Source organism: Anticarsia gemmatalis, chromosome 18 (genome assembly GCF_050436995.1).
Source record: "Anticarsia gemmatalis isolate Benzon Research Colony breed Stoneville strain chromosome 18, ilAntGemm2 primary, whole genome shotgun sequence".
NCBI classification, from domain to species: Eukaryota; Metazoa; Arthropoda; class Insecta; order Lepidoptera; family Erebidae; genus Anticarsia; species Anticarsia gemmatalis.
Window position 1 is genome coordinate 4,116,051 of NC_134762.1, and position 21,834 is coordinate 4,137,884.

Sequence of the window (21,834 nt, forward strand, 5' to 3'; positions counted from 1 at the left end):
CCGGAGAATTACTTAGCATTCATTTTGTCGCATCCCATCTATGTAACATCCACGCGCGGTCGCGGCGTCACGCGTCACTACGGCCATCTACTTTTCGAGTCGCACCGCGCTTGTATGAATGAGCGTGTAAATATCAAATAGAATAATAAGTTTGCAAGAAAAAATAGAACAAAGCGACAATACTTGTTAAATTGTTTATTAGAGATTTTTATAGCGCTAAAGAATATCAATAGTATTTTTTGTCGTTCTGTATGTATTTGTACGTGTAATAATAATAAGATATCACACATTTTAAATCTTATTAATGTACCTTTTATCGGAGAGCGGGATAATTATGTCATTTTCATTTTTAACATAGAACAAATACTAAGTAACGCTGCATACTAGTGAGAGTGAGGCTGACAGCTGTGTGCGTAATCGTGTCTGTGTGGCGCGCGTAGGTACGTCGACCGTCGCGGCCGGCCGCCGCCGGCGCGGTGTCGTTGGCCGCGGACAGCTGATAGCGAATTTATACGTTGTTTTAATCCATTGCTGTTTTTTGTGAAAAACAGTAATATGACGGATTTTTTCTCATATTCATGTTGCACTGTGTAGTATTAACGAAATAATACCGAAAAAAAATAAAAAAAACGCATAAAAAATCGGAAAAATCATGAAAAAAGCGATGAAAATTTTCAACGCCATAAGCACCAGAATCATGTCTAGAATCATTTTTTTTTCGTTTTCGGTAACCTGTCTGTTACACCAAGTATATTTTGAATACGTACATTATTATTGTATTTAGTTTCTATTTTCTTTCCTTTTCAATTTGTAGTGTGGTAAATGCCTTATTTTATTTTGTTTAACATAACTTATAGATGTTACTGTAAAAGCCCGAACTGTGGTAAATCCTAAGATTTTCCGGTAAAACCTAGGATTTACCAACTCTCAATGGTAAAAGTCCGAACAAGCCAGAGTTTAAAAACTATGTTACGATATATAAAAAAATCCTCCTTCATAACTATGTTTATAACTATTTCACGGTATAATTATATACTGTGACATAGTTATAAAGAAGGAGTTTTGGGCATAGCGACATGGGTAGGTTAGGTTAGAAGGTTTCGTGGTTATTTTTTTTTAACCACCCAGAAGGAGGAGCCCCGCGAAGCGGGGCTCCGGCGACATCTCGATATCATCAAGTGAATATAGGTAAAAGTTCGAAATAAAAGATTTTTACCATTTTTCGGACTTTTACCATTGCGAGTTGGTAAATCTTAGGTTATACCGGAAAATCTTAGGATTTACCACCGTTCGGGCTTTTACAGTAACATAGACATTCTATTATTGTAAAATATTAGGGTTACACTTTATGCCAATAACCTAAACTATCCCGATCGGCTCTTCGCTTTACTCATCAAGTATATTTGTTCAAAGAAAATGAGAAATGGTGCCGAACCTTTTTCCATTAAATGTCATCATTTGAAAAAATAATTTACCTAGACAGATACACTACCTATTTTTCTGCAAAAATGACAAGATTATTTCTCGGGCAAAAAAAAATTGATGATGGAAAATCAACTCCATTTTTAAATAGCACGTGCATTGAAAATAGTAATACTTAATTCGAATAAAATAAAGCACTAAAAGTAAACATTTTCAAGTGAAAGAGGAAAAGTCGATTTACATCAGTAGTAAACATTATTTATTCTAATTTTTTGGCTGTATTCCCATAAATTTCAAAGTCGAAGTATCCCCTTGATCTCGACGTTCTGCCAACATAATCGGCGAGTGTTCCCAGTGTTGGCACCCCTGTTCGTCGCCAGAGAGTCTGGCGCCGCGTCTGGCCTCGTTTATAACTGTTTGCTTGTGTTTCTGTTATTCTGCTACTAGTCATAACATCTCGCTTATTCTTAGTTTTTGATGTTTTTATAAAATATTTTAGTTCATGAATAATAATGTTACTGGTTATTTTCGACTCGTATGTCACATGTAGCATTTTTTTTCTATGTTGTTACAAATTTATAAACACGTTTTTTTAGAAATTATTGTGTAGGTGTCGAGTACATTTATAACTCAATTCTGTTATGGCAGAGAATTGTAAACATTGGCTCTTATAAAATTATAATTTTATGATAGGTTCATGAAACATCAGATATATACAATAGGCACTTAAAAAAACTAGATCAGATTTTCTTTAATGAAAGTATCAACCTCAGCTAGTGTTGAAAGGTCAAAAGACAAAAAATCGCACTGTACATCGAACCGGACGTCGACCCAGCACTCATAAACCCCTAAATCACCGTTTGAATAATTCAATTCAACACATAACAACAAACGAGTTTGGGAACAACAATACTCAAATGGATTCAAACGATAGTAGGCTCGTTAAAGGGTGCCTGTCAACCGGAAGTAGATAGCATCGGCGTTACACCGGAAAGGGGCGGGGCTAACGACTGAAGATTGCACCCCAAACGCCTTCAGATTCACCGTTCCCACTTACATTTGGGAATAACGGTTTAAGGCAATAAAAGTGATGAAAACACTTTTGATATTTTATTTGTTTGGATTTTATATACAGTTGTATAAGGGCAGACTTAGTGCCATAGATAATATTATCTATTGTTTCAGTCCACCGTTAGATAAATAACTAAGAAAGACTAGTACACAGATATTTTTAAATAACATTACAACGGGAACTGTTTTTATCGCTAAACAAATATAAATAATTAAAAACAATCTATTTTATTGTTTTTTAACTACATACGTCGGAGATTTGTAATACTTAAAACTTAAAGTTCTCTATGTACCTATTTCAAGACAAAAATCTTTTAAATAAAGTTAGAATATAAATAACGAAACACAAATTTCATAAATCTTAACTATGTCTATAACAGGCATTTAAAACAAAAAGAAACAACACATTTAACAAAATAATCTTAACTTTGTAACATTCTACAGTTAACCTCACTTGGTTAATCCAATAATAATTAGCGCAAAGAAAATCGTTCGCCATTAACTTTATCAGCAAGATGTCTGGTTTGAGATAAACGTAATTTCCTTGCAAGACGCTGTGTATTTTAGCAAAGACTCGAGATAAGGACCAATGGGATTCAGTAGAGTATACACCAACAGATTTCTTTTGGTAATTACACCGTATAACTAATTTGCAGCTTCTATTTAATATAACTTCAAACTAGTACATTGGGATGATAGTAATACTTACTAATTTTATAATCAAAGTCCACGTACTAAAATAGTGTTGATCGTCAAGATTTCTATTCAAGTTTAGGAAAATGAAAAGATTGGGATGTCAAGAAGTCAGTTTTTGAGCTCTTTTTTTCTCTTGATTTCTAAAACTTGATGTTAAAATGTGTTAGCTAAGGCAATTGGGAAGGCGCGGTTAAAACCTTATTCTAACCTACCTATGTTCACGTATTATCTATAACTTTGGATGCATCATCAATTATATTGTTTTCCCAATAATAATTGGCAAAAAAAGAAAAATACATTTTAAAAATTAAACATCTATTAGACAACTGATATAATTGCATTGTCAAAACATTTCTTTTCCCGTTATAGTTAGTTCAAAAGAATTAGTTGTTCGTTGTTAGCGATTAGTTGAAGACAAATATGAGTTAGCGCAGCTAATTGCCGCAGAACATGCAACAAACGTTCGTGTTGAAAGTAACTTCTTTAAGATTTCTACTACTGTTTATAAATACACAGGATTTTCTAGTTTATTCGATTCCTTTATAATATGCTTGTATGTCAAAAGTATTCTTATTATAAATTTTGTAGCGCGATTGTGCGAAGTCAGTACTATCAAGTATCGAGAGTTTGACGCTTTAAAAAGTTACTTAGAGAAAAAGACGTCTAAATCTGCATAGAAGAAAGAAGCGATAGATTATCTATACTAATATTATAAAGCTGAAGAGTTTGTTTGAATTTTTGTTTGTTTGAACGCGCAAATCTCAGGAACTACTGGTCCGAAAAATGATTTCAGTGTTAGATAGTCCATTTATCGAGGAAGGCTGTAAGCATCACGTTATGACAATTTGGAGCAGAATAGCAACTAAAACTGTTACAAAAACGGGGAAAATTATGACCCATTCTCTCTTATGTGACGCAAGCAAAGTTGCGCGGGTCAGCTAGTATTATATATAAGACATCGCATGCCTGAAATTTCGACAAATGCAAAGTTCGTCCCCTAGTAAAACAGAACTGTTCTATATCTCATTGCAAGAGAAGGACCGTACCCATGCCCCGTAATAAAACTATAATCGCTTTTCTATTTTTTATACTGTCCTCTCATTGTTACAGTATTGTCATCCAAATGATCTGGAGGGCGTGACGGCCGCATCTCACGATGCACCAATGTCTGTTCATCACACTCACACTGCTCTGCATCTCCGTCAAAGGTAAACAGATAAACCTGGTTAAAACCCCATACGGAGTGTGGGTAATACCATACTTGCATACGTCTTTAGAAAAATTTAGAAACAAAAGCTACCCGTAATTTTAAACTTCTGGATAAGTAACTTGCACTGACTTTTGCAGTTTTTTTATGTTATGTTTAGCTAAATTTTATATGTGTTTACAGATATCTCCGGTAGCTGGGAAGAATGGTGGACGTACGATGGCATATCAGGTTAGTATGGTTTTACTTAGTTACATTCTGATGCAATAGAATCAAAATATTAATGTGATGTAAGGAAGTTCCTCACCCTGGAGCTGTAACTACCGGTCTCCTGGATCTTATAGTGAGATTTTCTAGTCGTTTCTACCGATCGTGATTTAAATTGTACTTAAAAATTAGTTCCTGCGGCACCTGCTAGGGAAGCTGACCAGGTTTTTCACAGAATATCTGTCGATATTAATCCGATTTATTGATTTTGTTATTGTATGATTATATATTTTAAAACGTAGACATTCAAAAACAGATGAAATTTAATAAAAATAGTAAAACAAGTAACACAATAGCAGCAACAACAATTACACAATCATAACTCATTAAACATTATCTGACATTTTAGGACATCACATTTATCACAGATCAACAGTTTCACGAATGTAATTTATTCTATATGTGACATAATTATTCATGATTTTATCTCATGCAGCTAATTTGTCGTATTTAATAGCAAATTATAATCCAATGTTCAGTAATCAAACGTTTACTAAATATTGTGATGTTATTATGATAATTTTACATTGATAATACGGTGAATACGGATTACCATATATAATATTATAATTTATATTATGTCCCTAGAAATAAACACAGACAATATTTTAACTGAAACCATTTACTTGCATGTCAAGCGTTTCAAAGTGAGCATAATGTACATATATCGTTAAAAATATTAGTAAAGTCAACGATTTGCAATTTGCGTATTAAATGAAAGTACTTATATTACTTAACAATTCTTCACATACACACTTAGGGAATGCACACGAAATTTACGGGGCGATTGAATTGACAATATTGCCATATACCGGGCACCAAATACTAGGAATATTATAAAAAAATTAAACTCATTACTGTCCTACTGCAGAACAAGGTTTTCTTCCCAAACGAGGAAGGGTTAAGACTACCTAGTCACATACACTTCTACCCAAACTACAGAGAAAATATCACATAAAGGATATGCAAATAAATGTTAGTCAACAGACATATCATTCTGTAATTTAGATTTCAAATAACAAAGGTAATTTATGAAAGGCCCATAATTATTACTGTGCAAATGCAGCATCGATAATTAGACAACTCGGTCAACGACCTACTAATTGGCCACGCGCACAAATAATTTTATAAATGTAAGTTCTATTTCAAATCTATGCTAAGGCAAAATATATTTTTTGTACGTTATTTTGACGCTGCTATTGTCTGGAACAGTCTTTGGATTTGTATAGTATTTGCTGTGGGTGATAGTTGCATTAATAAGAAATGCTAAGGGCCTCATAATAGTAGACCTACAAGAGCAGAGTTTTTGTGTTCAAAATAATCATGAAACCGCTCAAGCCCGCTGGTTTAAACATCATACATTTGTTCGAAAATATATTCATGCAAAAAGAGGTGTTTAGTGAGAAATATTAATTGTAAATAAGTCATAGCAACGATGAGTGACTTATGGTGCACTCTATTATTATTTATGTTGAGTAACGTTAACCATACCTATACGTAAAGTGTCTTTAACTTTATAGAAACAATCATTCGGAAATCGGGATCCACCGATTACGCCAATTCAGCCTTATGACAACCTTTGATAACGAAGCCTTCCTTCAAAGCCTTCCTTAAATCAGTTAACCATATCAGTAGGTTTATTACCCTATTTAACGTTTAGTATTCACGTTCATCAAAGACACTACGACTCTATTCAAAATCTTAAACCGTGTACCGTCTTCCCATATTTCATAGCACAAACACAACATGGTTACACAATACTGTAAATAGCCAATAGGTATGACTCGGTGTTAGGGTTGTAACGGACTTCTGTAGCACGATTCTCTACCAATATCGACTATCGACAACCGGCTAGTTATTGAGAAATTTTGTATGTTATCTGTAGCACAATTCTCTACGGCCGATACTGTCGAGTATCGAGAGTTTGACATTTAAAATGTACTGCCAAAAAAGTTCCTACGTAAAATTTTATATCAATCGGTTCAGCGCCTCTAGCGGGCGTCGAAGAAATTATTTTGGCAGTACATTTTAAATGTCAAATTTTCGATGCTCGACGGTACAAACTGTAGAGAATCGCGCTACTGATTCTGCATCCGCTTTCATTCCTCAAGAAATAACTTCTGCGTAATCTAACGCGAATTTTCAATTTCCTTTTCTACATCATCAAATTTAGAGCCATAAACACAGCTGTAGCTTAAGTACAACTATTTTAAGTGTTTAATGAAAAAAAACTTCGCTTAATAGTCATGCTAAACTTCTGCATAAAGAATCTTAGAATTTTTTTATACATATTATCGGAAAGGATCTTAGAATTTTTTTTATTGCTAAATAGGTTCTCGAATAAAACCAGTCGAATTTTTTAGCCCAAACGTCGAAATTTTGAATCCTTGTAATGTATTTGACAAAACTCCTATCGTTTCATCCCTACTGGATATCACAGAGTATCAAATGTGTATCAGTGGGTATCGGGGACATAGCCACATATCCCTATAATGTTGAACTGGTAATGATCACAGATAACATCTTAATGGTAAAGCGCGCTCGACCGTATCATTACATTGGATAGTGCCTACCGACCCGAAATGTCCGCGTATTTAGTTATTCGGAATGAAGATTTTACTTTTGGTTTTAGTTTCAATAGATAAGCTATATGTAATTATAAAAATTGAGTAGTTTAAAAGAAATAATTCAGTCAGACAATCATGGCGTTAATTAAAATTACTAAGTAGATATTGGTAAGCTTACCGTACTCTGCTTCACTCGACATTACGATAGAATTAGTCCCAAAGATATTTAAAAGCAACATTCGCACTCTTCAATGACGTCATAAAAATGGAAGATGTCTACTCACAATTTATCATAAACGAACTCTCGCGTAATGTTACTACGCATTAATACATTTCAAATCGTAACATGTGTTAGCAAATATAAAAACTCTCCCAGTGTAACAAAACCTTAATCTTTAGCAACAAATGACTACCATAAAACCGAAAAAAACACTTACGCCCGCTAAAATGCGTAGCGTAAATCCGTGCCGTCGACATAAGCAGTAATGACGCGATGACGTCACGATACACTATAACGCGGGACACTACAGTCCCCCCATAGAAACATTACGTACGTTTCAATGCACTATGATGACCAAATTTTGCGGTGTCCTGAATCCCTATTCAATGATATCGCGGTATATTATGGGCTTGAATAGGCTTTTCCATTCGAATAACGCTTTAACTCCCAATTTCGTGTGTCATTTACTTATTTCTTTGCAGTGAATTAATGACGTAATGAGGGCCATTTAAATAAATGTTTAGTAAAAAGTTTTGCACTGTTTTCAAAGTTCATTTTGTGAAGGGTTGAGAGTATCAAAAATAATTTAAACTTGTGTGTACACTACTGTCAAAGGGACTTAAAATTACTTTGAGAGTTGTTTTAAAGGATCTTAATACATTTATCATTTCACCATGTCACTTTCCTTCAGTATGTAATAATAATATAGCTTTGAAGAACTAAATTTCAACTGACCACTTGCGTGGGAAACAAAATCTTAAAATAGAAATCAAATCATTTGTACATTTATTTTTATAATTTGCTTATTTGTACCACTCGGCTATCACTGCTTACTTGATAAATAGGTAAAATAAGTATATAAAGATAATAAACCTTGCTTTTATATTTCCTACTTACTCCACAACGACTAATTCATACTTATTATCTATGTTAGTAAGATCGTATTTCCTAACATCGATTTTATATTACAAAATCATGTGTTCCGCGATGGTCAGACCATTATTTGTTAATAGCGATACAACGTAATGTATTCATTGGCAAGAAGGGACCGTCGTAAAACTGATTCTACACTTTTATTTGCACTCGGGATTTTATTACATTTAAATTAACATTTTGTAGCTGTTACGTACATCAAAATATTGGTGGAAGTTACATGTTTTTCCGTGGGCTTTTACACACTGGTGTAACTGTCTTAACGTGTCTTACAGCTGGTGATCGATGAAACTTTTGAGTAAAAAGAATTGATCATATACAGTCAAACACTCGTTATTATATAATTATTATATAATGGGCCTGTCTAGACATTATTATAGTAAAGTAGACTAAAGTTCAAGAGTATCAAGAGCTGGTTTGATAATAACAAACGCGGTTATTGGTCAAAAGATACCGAATAAGATTTGTAGTCTTGTTAAATTATTATTGAAAATTGACTACTGCAATTGCTGCCAGCTTGGCGCTAAATCTGTGCTGGTTTGACTTATACTTAAGAATCAAAACACTCCTAACTATACTAAACATTAAAAATAGAAATAGAACATTCCCTAGTTGACACAAAAGCGAATACAAGCTTGAACATAAACAACGAGTTTTATCGAACGAGTCGTTAAGATGGTATCGCTATCATAACATTCACTTGCCATCGTATTTATGACACTCCACCCGTAATTAGGATATCGATTGCACTTAATAGGCTACTGTGAACCCCGATATTTGTTTTGTAAAGATTTATACTACGAAAATAGATATGTTAAAAGAATATCTGAATACCACTATTTGGCTACGCTTCAAAAACTTTATACCAAGTGAACGTATGAAGCATCAGTTCACAATTAGTGTACAATCAAATTGATGGTCACTATTCAATACATTGCTGCTTTGACGTTACGTGCTAATTTCTATAATTAAGGGAGAAAACAATGTACAGCATAATGTCTTTAAAAAAGTTGTTAACTGAGATACATGAAAGCCCTCAGATTATCCAATAACCGATTTTTAACAATTACCACTAAACAAGCAAGTAGGGTGCTTTTATAAAACAGAAAACACTATTCAAACACCACAGATATAACTACCTATGATAGAATAATATTACATCATGGACCAACTCTGCTCCATACCTCTATTTATTCTGTGCAGGGTAGTTCAAGCGGTCAAGCCAAAAAGCATTTGAGTTCATCCCATGGCTTAAGCATATAAAATTGCAAGCCACGAAACTGAAATAATAAATTCAACTGAAATAATACTAGTATAGTTTTGGTAAAATACAAAAAAAGGTGACCGTATGCATATTTAGGCGTTTGTTTTTAAATTCTGTAGCTCAATTCTAAACAGTCGGTAATGTCGAATATCGTGAGTTTGACATTTAAAATGTACTGCACAAAGTAGTTCTTACGGAGCCCGGTAGAGGCGCTAAACAGAATTTCGTGTAAAATTTGTCGATAGCTAGCCGGTTGTCGGTAATCGATAGTAGTAGTAGACATTTAAAATGTACTGCCAAAATAGTTCTTACAGAGCCCGGTAGAGGGCCCTAGCTAGTGAGCTAGCTAACAGTGTTTCGTGTCAAATTTCTCGATTGCTAGCCGGTTGTCGGTAGTCGATAGTAGTAGAAAATTGACTACTGATTTGTTTGTGTTGTTGCTCAGGTCCAGGTTTCTGGGGCCTGATCAACCCTCAATGGAGCATGTGCAACAAAGGGCGACGTCAGAGCCCCGTCAACATCGAGCCCGACAAGTTGCTGTTCGATCCCTGGCTGAGGGACATTCAGTTTGATAAACATAAGGTATGTTTTTAACTCATTATTTATTTGCAATAATGTTTGATCACAAGATGCTTTCCTATTTGAATTACTCATGCTTTAGAACAAATATTTTTCGATGTTTAAAGAACAGACTAACAAAACCAGTTGTTTTGGCGAAATAAACAACCTTGTCCCGTTTTTTTTAGTACCACTTCAAAGATTTAGCTTATTAAGAAAGTGTTTCATTGATTTAGTGGCTTACACCACTCATTTTGCTCAGCTAAAGTGTCCTCTTATGCCCGGTTTCTGAGGTACATTTAGCGGTAGTTTAATTATTCAAACTGTCATGTCATAATCTAAAACTCTCATGAGCTTAAACGTTGTAGAATAGATAAATAGTTATTATAGTTAATAGTTAACCAGGGGTTAACGTATTTATAATCAACTTTTAACTATTAAATCAACAAAAAATAACAATAACCATTTTTTTTAATTCTTCTTTTTATTCTTTACATCTATACCCTTTTAGCGGGAAAATCTGCTATTACAGATACAGTTTTATATTATTATAGACTATGTTATATTTTTATAAGTAGCTAATTTTCTAAATTTTATTATGTTTTCAAAGGCGTTAATTATAAAGCAAGTAAAATAACGGTGAAGGACCGAATATACTACAACTAAAAACGTATGTATGTAGTGAAAAAACAGAAACCAGTCTTTTTCCACATCAACTCGGCCGGTGCCTGTACAAGTAATCCTATGCTAAAACATGGTAAGTCCGCGATAGCAGTGTACATGGTTTTTGTACCAACACATTAGCATAACTACCAGATTTACAACACAACTTAAGGAAAGCAAATTAGCTTCGTGTTTTCCCAGAACTTTCTGGCATTTTTTCAGTTGAAATTAAGTTATAAAAACTAGAGAATATTTTCGAGCCTACTGTCTTTCAAGACTTAGATAATAGCGCGTAGTAATAATTTTGTTAGTTTGTTTATTAGTAGGGGATAATATCCGGAACCATAGAACAAATATTAAAATCCTTAACCATAAAAAAAGATTTGCGATATCAGGAGGTCTATTAGGTAAACCCTACCTTGAACCTGCTGATAGCTAAAAACACACTCATATTTTGATTATACAAATACGGTTCTTGAGAATACCTAAGCAGAAGATAAAGTATACTTACCCGGTCAAAAATTTTCTTTCCTAAGGTTTGTACTAAGTATACGAAATGAAGGATAATTTTAATATCGAACTGATATATCGAAGAATGGCAGTCGCATACCTGCCCTTCTTCAAACCATAACGTTTTACTTGCACCGTAAGTTTTTATCATATATACACATATTACACATGCATGACATAGAACACGTGCTAATAATATTGATCAATTTTCCACAAAAGTAATTATATTCTACAATTTACATGTAAAAACCTTTAACAGTTACCTTTATAATTGCTACACGTAATATCCATTAAAGTTTTTCATAAAACTATGTTCATACATTCAACTGACTAACGCACGCGGCACCGCTCGCGAACAAACCTCCCTTTATTTCACTCCTCAGAGAGTATATTTTTGACTAATATAGAAGCCAGTCTGTTAATCGGGTCTTCAACTATCGCCAATATAAATTTTATCGAAATCGACAAGCAGCTTATGCGTTAACGTCAGAAAAACAGTTCTTTTTTTGTTTTTAAAGACAACTTCCGCACTAAGTATTGCTCTTGTGTCGCGGGGTCTTTTACAAACATACAAACAACGGACACAAATTACAAGTAGACCCGAAACAATTATTTGTGGATCGCACAAAAACCACGGCATGGTGACCTAAACTACTGCGCCACGGAGGGAGTCGAGTTGTTAAAAATTAAAATATTGATCCTAAAATATTATTTTGTCGACATAATTCTAGTGTTAGAGTACTAACTTAACTATAATAAAATAATACGTATAATAACGTAACTAATGAATATTGTAAGGGTATCGTGCAGAATTATTCATTTAGAGTGAATTACATGGGCGGCCAATGCGATGGTAATGTATGCGGGGCGCGATAGCCTATCGTGAGCTATCTACTCGCTTTTTGTAGTACGCTAGTGCTGTTTATATCCAGCTCCTATTTAGGAGTATATGCAGGACTAAATATAGAGTATATTTAGAAGTAAACCTAGTTTTACATTCGCCTGACATAATAAGCTTAGTTTTATCTTTAAGCTTCACGAGGACACGCCAAAACTAAAATAGATCTGACGACTTGAAAAATATATTTGTCGGTTTCATTGTAGCAGTGGTACAGTGAAACAGTAGGTACAGTAGACGGCACGCCACTTTCACTTCCTCAAAAAGTCTTTGATTTGATTCCCACGCAGAACAGATATTAGTGCGACTAAATTGTTTCAGGACTGGATGTTCTTTGTGTCCATTGTTTTTAAATATCCCTAAAACACAAAAATAAGCTTTATGTGGTAGTCGTCATTAAATTTTTTTGTTACATGTATACATTGTGTAATGTATTGAAAATAGAGAATTTACGAAAATGTTGTTTATAATATCGTAAATAAATTTGCAGTAAATAATAACAGTAATTGGCTACTTAATTACAAACATGTAATTAACAAGCTATTACATTGATATAAGCTAAATAAATGAAGTTTCAAAACTGATACCCGGTCACGTTCTATCAGACCTACCCCAACTTTTGAAGTTTAAAGACTTATGGATTCATAATAAGACTTTTAGAACCTACTTTAAGAACTTTTACAAATAAGTGCGAGAGAAATTTACAGATTTTAAAGTGTAGTACTTTGATAAAATTGTAATAACTTTCGACCTTAATGTCTGCAAAGATATTTGGATAATAACCACTAATTTAAAAATAATACTTTATAAAAACCTTTCATGCAAATAGTATACAAAATATATACTATGCGTAAGTGGATAAAAGAACGCTGTTAAGTAAAAATAAACTATAACAACTATTTGCGAAGCTTATTTAAATCGTTTTCTGCATAACAAGTAACAATCCATGCATGCAACATCACTAATTTTTACATCTAAAAATAATTAAAAATCATATTTTTTAAATAATCCTGGTTAAAACTATAATAACAAAAGTCTTTTCCAAAGTTCATTGCATCTTACATACGACTTCAACACATTTTACACTGCACTTAGTTAAAAATATCAGTTGATAATAGAGCGCTTTATTAAACTAAAATGTTTGAAGCTCTTACATAAACAGGGTGAACTACGACGCGAGTCACTCCCTATAACGTAACAAGGATGTAGAGATACTAAAATAACCATACAGTAACACAATGAACTCCGGATGTTCTACCTAATAGATTAATGCTATTAGTATAGACCTTTTACAACGCATAGACTGACGTTAGGAACGTTAGCAGAAAATAATTGGCACTCACATTCAATTTTGCATATTGAAATTGAAGCCAAAATGTTAGTTTGTACCTTACTTTCTTTGCAACAATACTAATGCTTTGAGACAGTACCTTGATTATCTACCGCTATCGACTACCGACAACCGGCTAACTATCGAAATTTTGACATTTAGAATGTACTGCCAAAATATTTTCTACGATACCCGTCAGAGGCGCTGATCACATTTTCATGCAAAATTTCTCGATCACAGGTCGGTTGTCGGTAGTAGTAGAGAATCGAGCTACAGAAGAAGTATTATAATTTTAAAGCTGCTGTCACAATGTGAATATGTCATAGACAACTGTCGGAATTGCTCTGGGGCTGTGGGGACTTTTACAGTAATATAGACAACGGGCAGAAAATAGGACTAGACCCAATGTAATGGTAGTGACGTAGCGATCACCTAAACCACTGCCTCACGATGTCCGTCATTAAACCGACGCGACGTTGCAGCTGTAACCTCTATGAAACTGCAATGCAACTGCGCTGTCGCTGTAGCACAATTAGTGCAAAGACAATTTTACGGCCTTTACGTAGAAATATGTCCTTCTTTTTTCATTTCATTTCATCGTATGATTAGTGGTCAACCTAAGGTCAAGGTCGTTCAAGTCACCCGATAGACCTTTGAAACGGCTTAACAACTGTTATCGTAACTGACACGGAGACTCTCAGTGCCGACCGTTGCGTCGAGAGGTCGTGGGCTCGATTCCCACACGAAACAATTTTGTGAGACCCACAAATAGTTGTTTTGGGTCTGGGTGTACTTTGTGTCCGTAGGTTGTATGTTTGTAAAAGTCCCCGCGACACGAGAGCAAATCTGCGGGAGTTGTCTTTAAAAAAAATACCTCGAAAAATATTAAGCTGATAAACTTATTCTATCGAAAAATACTTAAGTTGCAAAAGTATAGAAATAAAATCATTCTATTTCACGATCAAAGCCAATGTCACATCCATCGTCGCTACACCGTTAGCGTTAGTGATCGCGTGTCAACAAGCGATATATCATCTCCACTCAAAGCGCATAAGTTGCGCGGCTCTAATCAAGGTGTGACCCATTGATTGATAGGACGCCCCCCACGGGGCACGGTGTGATTCATTCGATAGCACGACTTGTGTTCATTATTTCGGTGTCTGATTGTTATTGTATTGTTTCGCTTGTAATAGCTACGGCTATTGAAACCTTTTTATGTTGAAAGAACCATGTTTGGGAATACAGTGCGCTTACTTCAAATGTTGAATACCCTGCTGATTTTCATTTCATTGAATTAAAATTACCAATTAAGACAATAGTAAGATTATAAAGAAATTACTCTACTTGTGCAGAATCCGTGCAGATTTTTTTAACAAATAAGTCAAACAAATCTTTTCGCCCCATAACAGGCTTTGTTTTAAGATCGAGTATTTCTTGTTCAATATTCAGTTTATCCATACTAATATTATAAATGTGAAAGTAACTCTGTCTGTCTGTCTGTCTGTCTGTCTGCTACTCAATCACGCCTAAACTACTAAACCAATTTGCATGAAATTTGGTATGGAGATATTTTGATACCCGAGAAAGGACATAGGCTATATATCATCACGCTACGACCAAAAGGAGCAGAGTACCAGTAATTAATGTTACAAAAATGGGGAAAAATTTCACCCATTCTCTCTTATTAAGGTCGCAAGCGAAGTTGCGCGGGTCAGCTGGTATGTATATACTTTTCAAAACAACTATCAAAGATGTAACCTTCTATGTAAAACCCGTACAATGTCATAAACTGTATTAAACCGATTGGGTCATTGTATTTCGATGCTAGTAGTTATCTATCGATTTGTCTACCAGTTCCAGATACAGATAAATATACGGTAGAAACGTACTTAACATTGTAATTATACGTCAAAGTGAAATAATAAGCTTTTGGCTTTGCATCGATTTTGTGGCTAGACAGTGCTGACAACTACACACTGCTGACAAGCACCAGCCTTGCCATAGATTCCTTCATTACATATCGATGTGAGGTATCTTTATGTCCACTTATATGATCCTCAAATGAATGGCGACAGTTATCTACAAAAATGATCAGTTTGCGTGTAACATATCTCAGTTGACAACTAGTGTTCGTCAAATTGATGGTCACTATTCACATTGCTGCTTTGACGTAACGTTTTAACCACTATATTGTAATAAAGAAAACAATGTAAAGCATAGTTGCTTTCAAATAGTTTCTAAAAAAAACAAGTAATGGGTACGAATGATCATATCAATTAGTCTTGTTTAATCTCTACTTACTCCCGTATGAATGTATTAAATATTGTATAATAAATCTATACTAATATTATAAAGCTGAAGAGTTTATTTGTTTGATTGTTTGTTTGTTTGTTTGAACGCGCTGATCTCAAGAACTACTGGTCCGTTTTGAAAAATTCTTTCAGTGTTAGATAGTCGATTTATCGAGGAAGGCTATCATCACGCTACTACCGATAGGAACAGAATACCAGTAAAAAATGTTGCAAAAACGGGGATTTTTTTTAACTTATGTAACGCAAGCGAAGTTGCGCGGGTCAGCTAGTTGTATAATATAACGAATCTGTATCATAATTATTGTAAGTTAACTTATCGGGTTGGGTGTCATAAATCTCAAGTTCCACATGTGTAAGTACGAAAGGGGTGCAGACATTAATCACCATGTTATTCTAGTTAAATACACTGAAACACATGAGGTTCTAAGTAGTGTGAAACAGTATCACGATTCTTTACAGTTGTTACCATGGAGTATCGAGAGTTTAACATAAAACGTATTACAAAAATTGTTCCTATGCCGCCCGTTAGAAATGTTGATCAGATTTTGATACAAAAATCTCTACAGAAAGCCGGTTATCGGTAGTCGATAGTGACATAGACTCGCACTACTATACTACTTGCCATGAAAAGTATTGGGATTTTGCTATAATTTGCTTCAAAAATGAGTTTTAGATGTTGACAAAGCAATAATGAAGGATGGTCATTGATAGTGTGGTTTTAAACTGAAATCGCCTACCTTAAGTTTTTTACTCCTACCACTGAACTGGATTTTTCATTTAACAAAAAACAAAACAACTACAGCTGTCTACGGGTACGACACAAAAAATATATTTATCAAAGAATATGAATAATACTCTGTATTTCGTCTATTGTTCCCAGGTCTCCGGCGTCCTCCAAAACACCGGTCAATCCCTGGTCTTCCGCGTGGAGAAGGACTCGAAACACCAAGTGAACATCAGTGGGGGGCCTTTATCTTACCGGTACCAGTTTGAAGAGATCTACTTTCACTATGGCATGGAAGATAACAGGGGGTCGGAGCATCAGATTGATCATCACACGTTTCCTGGAGAGGTTAGTGAGAAGTGCTTAGTAGTTATACAGCCTTTGAACTGTATTTTGTGGTTAGCTAAGTTTTTAAGTTCAGGGTCTGAAGATTTTTATTAAAGTCCGTTAAATTTGGTAGTAATTTTTCAATAGTATTTGAAGTTTCTTACAGCTAAATGCCTTTAAAAGGCAGTAAAAGAAGACATAGATCTCTGTTTTCATAAATATTGTTAGTTTGTGTCCTTTTCCTTATAACTCATTGCAATTTTTTCGGTATTCTGATGTGTCCTAAAAAATAAGTATAGAAATTTTAGAGAGATATTGACAGCGGTTGCTGTTTTAAAAATTACATTACGATTACAATGAATAACTCTGCTATTCGTGCTCTTGAACAACGTTATAAAGACATAAACTGCAAAAATATAATTAAAGGTTTCTTAAAAGGACAACCATTTTAAATAAAGCATTACAACGCCGTCTCTTGAACGAAACACAGGCATCGGTAGCACACTATAGGTAAAGTCAGGTAATCCTAACTATGCGCCGTGACCACTACACGAACTATGCGGGCATTCCGATAGTTGACTAACTACCGCACTGTCTTCCATTTCTAATTAATTCCCTTTTAATTATGCACCAGACTTGCCTTATTTATTATTAGGAATCTAGTGTAACGGAATAATGTATGCTGCAATTTGTTGACTGTATCGAAAGCTAAATGTAAAGATCTTTTGATATTTATTTCTTATTTAAAAGACAGATATTAAAAGATATGTATTGCATTGTGGTCATAAAGTCGTCTTCCGTTGAAGATAGATACTATGCAAGTATTTAAATGCAATCTTTGTAGCTTATTCTCATTTTTAGAGATATCTAAAGATCATCTAGGATACGACTGTAACGCTAATGACATCGCAAACAGAGAGTATAATAAGGGCCAGAATAGCTAAAATCACATTTATTGTGATTTTTATGTAAAACCTGTGAAAAATTCATTAGCGAGAAAATGTAACACAGCTCATCCCACACTCTAACACAGTTAAAATCTCACACATTATAACTAACACATTACTTATGCTGCTACACAATTAAAATATTCCAACACTATGTCCAAATTGACCGCATAGAAAACCACACAAACACTACCTAAAACAGATAACAATTGGTTATAACTAGTCACCCTCACAATCTGTCAACAACAACTCAACCGCATCTTATCATAACCCCTCATTGCCTTCCCATAACAAATAACAAATTAACACTTCACAAATTAACACTAAAACGCGACGTCGTTATCAAACGTTCATTATTAGCGGGGGCCAAAACGACCCAAGTTCGCTCCTTAACTTCGAATGCGATCGTTTCCAGCTATTATGTTGGAATATTTCGCTATAAATAACTTTGGGTATCATTGGGGATTTTAAAATGACAGTTGTTGAAGTCCAGGACCGTGATATTTTATGTTTTATTTTAGAAAGTTTCGTTTTATATATTTTTTTTATACTTGGCTTAAACGATACTTAACTTTCGCTACGTGTTTAAAATGTTGGTAGGGCTGTATGTTCACAAAACAGGACCCTAAAATAGTATCGATGATATCTAGGTAATCGATAAATTGTACTTCAAGTGACTGTAGATCAGAGGGCCCATCACGTATCTCAGTTGACCTTTGTTTTTCATAATGTAGTCATATGCTTATTAACCTTTCAGAAAATATTGCAATGATGAAATCATATTAATGTCTAAAGTGTTGTTAAGGCCATTTAATTAAAAGGATAAACAAAACCGTTTGCCTTTTTAACAAGGCTGTTACAGTTAAACGTATAGACCACTTACCCAATTTGATGTTTAGCATTGACGTAGCTGAAGATTCACGATCAAACAAAGGCTATATTATGCGCCTGCGTCTACAATGTTTGAGCACGTTCAGAGCTGCAAGACAGCCTAAAAATCAGTACAAAAATTATTATTAAAACGGCCTAATTAACGCGGTCGACTTATATAACTCTTGTGCCCACAAAACCGCAAGCGCAATAATTATATCAGTTAACAAATTAACACGTAAAGCGACTCGATCGAACCCTCATTATTAGCCCCCGGGGTCGGAACTACCCAACTTTAACCCTCTTAAACATTGTTTGAATACCGTCGCGGTAATACACTGCTATTGAAATATACTGTTTACGTAAACTAGCTTAAACCGAAGATTGTTAAATATGTTCATTTTCACATGAAACAAGGGTTATACTGTGAAATGTTCTATTGCTGTGACCGATTTTGATAGCTCATTATTACAATGTGCGTCGAAGTTAAAATGAAAAAAGTCAGCATATTTGAGATAGAAATACAATTTATTTTTATTCTTGCTTGTACAATAAAATGTCACCATTTGCCATGATTTAAACTTTAATGTGTAAAAACTTAGTTCTTTTTTTCCGCCCTCTACGATATTGTGTCTTTTACATTTCGAAATACAGCGTTCGTCCTCAAACGCATGAGATATAACTAGAAATTGTTGGCCAAAATCTAATGATGTTCAAGTATTCGGTCATAAGTATTTACCAAAGACCTTGACTGTCTCGACACAGTTAATAAAACCTTCATGCATAGACACCACAAATACAGTTATTAAATTACTTTTTCAATAAATATTGTACAGAATACTAATTTTGCTAACTCTATAGATTCAGCCAATTAAATCTGTCAGAATGTTTCGACTGCCAACTAATTACTTGGAATATTCTGTCTCAATTCATTATTGGACTTCTCTGCGGTCTGCGGCTTTAACTAGCGGCGACTACACTGACTTGTTATTCTAAAAACTTTATTGTGGGATAGACTGGTAAATTCTGATAATATTTTGGTACCTTTTAAAAGTAAGATAGATTCAGTAATTGTACGACTATCATAAGTGTCAATATTTGACCTATATGAATAAATGATTTGATTTTGATTTTGAGTACTGTGATGTTATAGTGGTGAGATCGATAGTCTTGTCATGTGATCGGAATAAATCACTGAATTTATGTTGTTAGTTTAGTCTACGCCTTTTAGCTGCACTTGCAGAGAGCCTTTTGCAAAGAGCACGAGTGATAGACTGAAGGGATCTTTTAGAAAAGACACATATTTTGACAAACAACTGTTACTGCGAGACAATAGAATGGATTAAAGTTTGAAATTACGATCAAAGTAATTAAATTGTGTTGTTGCAATGTTTTAAATTCTGTCTTGTTCTTAGATCCAGTTGTACGGTTTCAACAAGGAGCTGTATCACAACATGTCCGAAGCTCAACACAAGTCACAGGGGATTGTCGGCATCTCACTCATGGTTCAGGTAAAAACTATTACATTTTAGTTAGAGAAGTTAGTCGTTTTTAAATGCAGTGAGTTTTGTATTTATAATGAATAGAAATGATGAAGTGTGTGATTTTTATTCTACTTTTCTACTTAACTGTCAAAGTTAATAAAAATGATATAGTGTGTGATTTTTTTCTACTTTTGTTTCATGCAGGTCGGAGAGCCAACAAATACGGACTTCAGGCTAATCACTAGCGCATTTAACAAGGTTACTTACAGAGGTAAGATACTATTATTTAACTTTATTTCTCCTTTAATATAAACTTCAAATATCGGTTAAAAATGGATGATAACTTCTTAGTCTCATTACAATCACATGAATTACTATAAATCAAAAAAACTCTCCGTTTGTCACGGCAAACCGATGAACCGGTTTCAGAGAAAGGAAGCCTGAAGATAAATGCAAACCCGGGATCAATGATAGGCTTATATTTTCAATTTTTTTTCGCTTAGATACTTAAAAGAGATGAAACTATGTACATGAGCAAGGATGTTTTTTTTTTCTATTTTAATTTGAGACCAAAAACATTAGTTGCTCATAATAACGTCCTCAAATGCCATTCTTAAACGTCCACTTATTTACAGGTTCCTCATTCCCAATCAAACACTTACCTCTAAGTTCCCTCCTGCCGAACACACAGCAGTACCTCACATACGAAGGCTCCACCACACACCCCGGGTGCTGGGAGACGGCCGTCTGGATCATCTTCAACAAACCCATCTATATTTCTAAACAAGAGGTATGCTTTTTAATTAACAACATCACACCACCCGAAGGTGTATACTTGGCAGAGGTGTATAAAATACATTCATGTTTCGCCGTTTACATAGTTAATCTCATGTAATAGGGATCGAGCTAAGTCGTACAAATTACCGAAATCTTTGCTACTGTTTGCTTGATTGTTTGTCGTATGGTTAGTAGTCAACCTAGTGTCAAAGTTGTTCAAGCCGAGAGGCCTTTGACATGGATTAACAACTGTTATCTTAATTGACAACAACCGGGACCGACTTTTTATGTGCCCTCTGATGCATGGAAACACCCAGCTCAAACACCAGTATGCCGTCACCCATCTATGGAATGACCGGGCCAAGAGTTGCTACTACTAAGAATAGTCTTATGAGACTTTAGCTTGAGACTAATTTGCTTGCACAGTGAATCAAGCCCTAGTTCTCGTGGTCAGATACCTAGACTACAAAGACAGTTTTAATAAATCCAACTTCTCTGTGCAGATGTACGCTCTCCGTCAACTGATGCAGGGGTCCCAGCTGACCCCGAAGGCTCCTCTAGGCAATAACGCGCGACCCGTCCAGCCTCTCCACCATCGGACCGTCAGAACTAACATCAACTTCAACAAGCAAGGAGTGCAGGTAAACGTTAGTTGTTAGAACTCCGAAAATATCATTGTGGTTGAGCATCTCTCCAGACTCATACTACATTACTACTGTGCTGTATCGTGGTATGTATTACGCGATTAAAATATCTATGAAATCCACCAATAACTTTTTTGTTTAAC

General features: G+C 34.7%; 1 protein-coding gene across 2 annotated transcripts in view; it reads left to right on the forward strand.

Annotated features, from left to right (window-relative positions):
* The window catches only part of LOC142980622 (carbonic anhydrase-related protein 10-like), a 66,928-nt gene that overhangs the window by 39,765 nt on the left and 5,329 nt on the right, over window positions 1-21,834 (forward strand). For both annotated transcript variants that reach the window (XM_076126109.1, XM_076126110.1), the window contains exons 2-9: window positions 4,300-4,397; window positions 4,580-4,627; window positions 10,093-10,229; window positions 16,799-16,990; window positions 20,202-20,297; window positions 20,475-20,541; window positions 20,906-21,060; window positions 21,551-21,688. In XM_076126109.1, the coding sequence (XP_075982224.1) occupies window positions 4,346-4,397; window positions 4,580-4,627; window positions 10,093-10,229; window positions 16,799-16,990; window positions 20,202-20,297; window positions 20,475-20,541; window positions 20,906-21,060; window positions 21,551-21,688 (885 nt within the window). In that variant the 5' untranslated portion in view covers window positions 4,300-4,345. The remainder of the gene's footprint in view (window positions 1-4,299; window positions 4,398-4,579; window positions 4,628-10,092; window positions 10,230-16,798; window positions 16,991-20,201; window positions 20,298-20,474; window positions 20,542-20,905; window positions 21,061-21,550; window positions 21,689-21,834) is intronic.